General features: G+C 40.8%; 1 protein-coding gene across 1 annotated transcript; it reads right to left on the bottom strand.

Moving 5' to 3' along the window:
- Nucleotides 1-435: 435 nt before the first annotated feature.
- LOC149470676 (olfactory receptor 8G17-like) lies at nt 436-1,371 on the bottom strand. The gene has a single exon (XM_089661409.1). The coding sequence runs from the start codon at nt 1,369-1,371 to the stop codon at nt 436-438; it is 936 nt and encodes a 311-aa protein (XP_089517535.1).
- Nucleotides 1,372-4,676: the final 3,305 nt, after the last annotated feature.

Here is a 4,676-nt window from a genome sequence, read left to right on the forward strand (position 1 = left end):
GTTTTCATATGAGAAAAATCAGATGTGGAAGATTGCGTATGATCAGAAAACAGTAAAAAACAAAAAAAGCCCCTTTGTTGTACGAGAGTTTTCATACAATTAGTACCATCCTCAGTTTGGACTTGCTGTGGAGCATCAAGGAAAACTGGACAATTGTTTTCCGATTCTCTTATAGTGTGCCCAGCTTATAGTCCTCCTCCTCATGGAAGGTGTCACCTATTATCTAGCATGCTGATGAAGTCAGGACGGGGGGAGGACACCTTGTTGGCATTACCTGTCCCCTGACTCTATCAGCACTCAGGATATCGGGTTATACCGATGTTTGGTAGTCATACAATGAGATAAATGATGCCATGATGGACAATACCAAATGGGGGCCCCAAAGTTTGCTCTCAGAAGCTCCTTCCTAAACTAGAGGTTTAGTTTTGGTGAATGTTATGCTGTATTGGGGATAAACTTCTCTATAACATCTCGGAATGCTTTTCTGATATCCTGGTTCCTCAGACTGTAAATCAGAGGGTTGAGGAGAGGAAGGATCACCGTGTAAAACATGGACACCACTTTGTTACCGGCAAACCGATGGCTTCCATTTAGCTGAAAATAATTAAACCATGCAGAACCATAAAATATAAACACCACAGTGAGATGAGGGGTACATGTAGAGAAAACTTTACTTCTACTGCCCTTCACTTTGATTGTTAGGACCGTGTTGAATATATAGACATAGGACAGGAAGGTCGGTATCAGAGACCCAACTCCAAAGAAGATAGCAAAGATAAAGATGAGCAGAACGTTGATGAAGATGTCACTGCAGGAGATCTGAAACAACTGAGGAAGGTCACAGAAGAAGCTTTCTATAATATCTGATTTACAAAAGTTTAATTGAAAAGCATAACATGTATGAATTGAAGAATGGATTAAACCGAGACACCACACGATGGACACCAACTGGACACACACTTTCCAACTCATGGTCTGTATGTAATGTAATGGCTGACAAATGGCGGCATATCGATCGTAGGACATGACAGCCAACAGAGAAACCTCAAAAGTAGCACAGAAAAAAAAGAAGAAGACTTGGGTTAGACAATCTGTTATGGTAATCTGTCTTGTCTGGGTGTGAAGGTCAAATAACATTCGTGGGACGGTGACCGAGGAAGAACAGAGGTCCAAACCAGCCAGGTTCCCAAGGAAGAAATACATAGGAACATGGAGGTGACAGTCGGTGACTATGAGGACGATGATCAGCAAATTCCAGATTAATGTCAGAAGGTAGATGAGAAGGAAGAACAGAAACAGAGGAAACTGCAGGGATGGAACTTCAGACAGTCCCACGAGAATTAACTCCTTCACAATTGTCTGATTTCTCATAGCAACAATGTAACTTCCTTGTGTTAATTCTATATAAAAAAAAAATTAAAAGATGTACAGTAATAATATGCAAATCACTTTTGGTTGTGAACTGTTCCATTTGTAAAACAAATTTGCAACTTGAAATTCTGCTTGAGGTGATTGTAGCCGTATTACTGCATTTCCGACAGAAACAATTGAGTACTGTCCGTGATACTTTTTTTATTTGCACTAACATACAATTTTGAGGACTCAAGCAACACACCAATACCAATATGGTGTTGGTGTGTTGCTTGAGTCCTCAAAATTGTATGCTAGTGCAAATAAAAAAAGTATCACGAACAGTACTCAATTGTTTCTGAACTAGAAATTCAAAACTTAAAGTTTTTGCAGAAAACATGAACTGGTGTATTATTACTATAAACAATGGCAAAAGTTATAATTCTTCTCTTAAAATCTCAAATGTTGGTGGAAAAATCAAATTTGCTGCCTAGGTGTGGATTATATAAAATAATAAAAAAAAATAAAACCTATGCAAGAACCATTAAGAAATCCACACCAGTGGTCAGTAAGTATAACATGGTATTTTTATTAAATAATCAATAAAATGATAATAATTCCATTGTGTTTCAGGGGTTCGGACACTGCCCCTTCTTCAGGGCTACAACGGCAAGATAATATAAATGTTCATAATAAACAATAAAATTCATATATTAAAATGATTTATAAAAAAACATAAACAGAAAACTAAAGTAGTATTTTATAAAAAAAAACATATAAATAGAATGTAAGAAAAGCCACACCAATGGTTAATAACTCTAACATGGTATTTGTAATAAATAATAATAAATTAAATAATAATAATAATAATATTAACTTCAATGCATTTAATAGATTCAGAAACTCCCCCTTCTTCAGGGCTACAACATCAAGATGATATAAGAGTTCATAATAAATAACATATATAAATGTTTATACATATATATCTATAATACATGTAATATAGATATATATATATATATATATATGCAAACTATTTAGGGTCTGTTAAAAAAAAGTAAAAAGTCAAATGTTGTGATAATACCATATAAGAGGCAATTCTAGTACTATTATAACACAAAATAAGAAAATAATTTCTAAAAGATTCAATAACATTTGCTAAAACAATGAAGAAGAACAATGGAGCAATCATTATCATACACTTCATTATTTTCTAAGTGGCAAACTGGACAATCAGCACTCAGATGACAAAACGGTTTGAAACAATGTGACCAATTGTGCCAAAAACACCAAAACCAGTGACAGACCGTGTGACCAATTCCCACTATGACATGAATGTTGGAAATGTTAGGAGAGGCGAGTATAACATAATAAAAAGAAAATAAAAAATGAGAAGAAGAAAACAACAAGGCAAAAACAAAACAGAAGAAATGAGAACAGTTATTCCGGCGTCCTTCCAGGAATATTTATTTACTTTGAAGTCTGTGTTTGAGAAACATCCCCCCCTATTCATGTGATTCTTATCAGTTCCTAATTGGGGTGGAGTTGAATGCTCATTTGACCATCTCCCTATAAATTTCGATCAGCTCATGGGAGGATCACAGATGGAGGGGCAGAGTCACAGATGGGGTGCAGTTTTCTGCGTGAGTGCGGGTTTTTGTTGGAGTGCGAAGCTGCAGTTGAACACAGCAGTTGAACTAAAGCAGGAGAACTCAAGCAGCAGGAAGATACAACAAGAAACTCTACTGCACGCTGGATGGACTGCAAGCAAACACCCTGGGAAACATCTCCTACAAGTCTGAGTCCCACTCCGTGTACCTTTTAATATGTCCCCTCTACTCCTCCTTTTCATATTACTTTACTGCGTTCCCAAAATTTCATTTCTTTACCCCTCTGCTCCACCCCAAAACTTGTACATCTCCCCCTCACTGCTACCATCTCCTTACTACTGCTCTCATCACCTCCTGCTGATACTTTATTCACCTGCTGACCCAACACCAGGCTTGGAAGGCATGTGCGCTCGTGTACATCGCATCGATGTCGCTCCCATCTTACTTTCCTCACCCTTCTTCTTCTCCTAACCTCTGGGGATATCTCCCCAAACCCTGGTCCTCCACTATCTCACCCCCGCACCAGGCACCCTCCTTCCTCCAGGAATAGCCGCAATCCCCCCAATTTAATATCGGTCCCCGTGCTCCCAAAAACCACCCTCCCTTTTTCATGTGCGCTCTGGAATGCCCGCTCTGTCTGTAATAAGCTCACCTCTGTCCATGACCTTTTGTCTTCCGCTCCCTTAACCTACTAGCAATTACAGAAACCTGACTCCAAGCAGCAGATTCTGCTTCCTCCGCAGCACTTTCCTATGGAGGTCTCATCTGGACCCACTCACCCAGACCCAGTGGTCGGAAAGGTGGTAGAGTTGGTTTGTTTCTATCCCCACTCAGCACCTTTCAAGTCCTCCCTAACCCTCCCTCTCTATCCTTCTCTTCTTTCGAGACTCACTGCATCTGGCTGTTTTCTCCCATTTCTCTGAGGATTGCGGTGATCTATCAGCCTCCTGGACCCGTGTCCCGCTTTCTAGATGATTTCTCTACCTGGCTACCCTACTTTCTCTCCTCTGAGCTACCCGCTATCATTCTCGGAGATTTTAACATCCCCATTAATGTCAACAACCCGACTACATCCCAACTCTTCAACATAACCTCATCTTTTACATTAGCACAATGTATACAGTCCTCCACTCACTCTGATGGGAATACATTACACCTTGTTTTCTCCCATCTTTGCACTCCCTACAACCTCACAAACACCCCCTTTCCTCTCTCTGATCACAATCTCATCAACTTTACATTGTCCTCATCTTCAAACACCTATCCCTCTGAACAGCAAACAATTACCCGCAGAAACCTTCACAACTTGAACCCGGCTCCTTTCCACTCTGCAACTGACCAACTCTATGACAGAATCTCTGCCCTGTCCTGCCCTGACCTGGCCACTGCTGTCTATAACAGTTCACTTTCATCCACACTGGACTCACTTGCTCCTCTAACAACACAAAGCATCAGGCCCCGACCATTACATCCGTGGCAGACTGACCACACCGGACATCTTAAACAACATAGTCGTGCGCTGGAGCGATTGTGGCGGAAAACCAAATCCCACCAAGCATTCATCTGATATAAATCTGCCTCTCTGCCAATCCCTCCACTGGCCTCCACTCAGTGTTCTCCACCCCTCTCTGCCAATCCCTCCACTGGCCTCCACTCAGTGTCCTCCATCCCTCTCTGCCAATCCCTCCACTGGCCTCCACGCAGTGTCCTCCACCC

The sequence above is a fragment of the Staurois parvus genome, unplaced genomic scaffold (genome assembly GCF_062004578.1).
Source record: "Staurois parvus isolate SC_StPar_1 unplaced genomic scaffold, SC_StPar_1.0 ptg000034l, whole genome shotgun sequence".
Lineage (NCBI taxonomy): Eukaryota > Metazoa > Chordata > Amphibia > Anura > Ranidae > Staurois > Staurois parvus.

Bases quoted from the DNA above. Each gene is read 5' to 3' on its own strand.
- LOC149470676 (XM_089661409.1), bottom strand. From the start codon at position 1,371: ATGAGAAATCAGACAATTGTGAAGGAGTTAATTCTCGTGGGACTGTCT.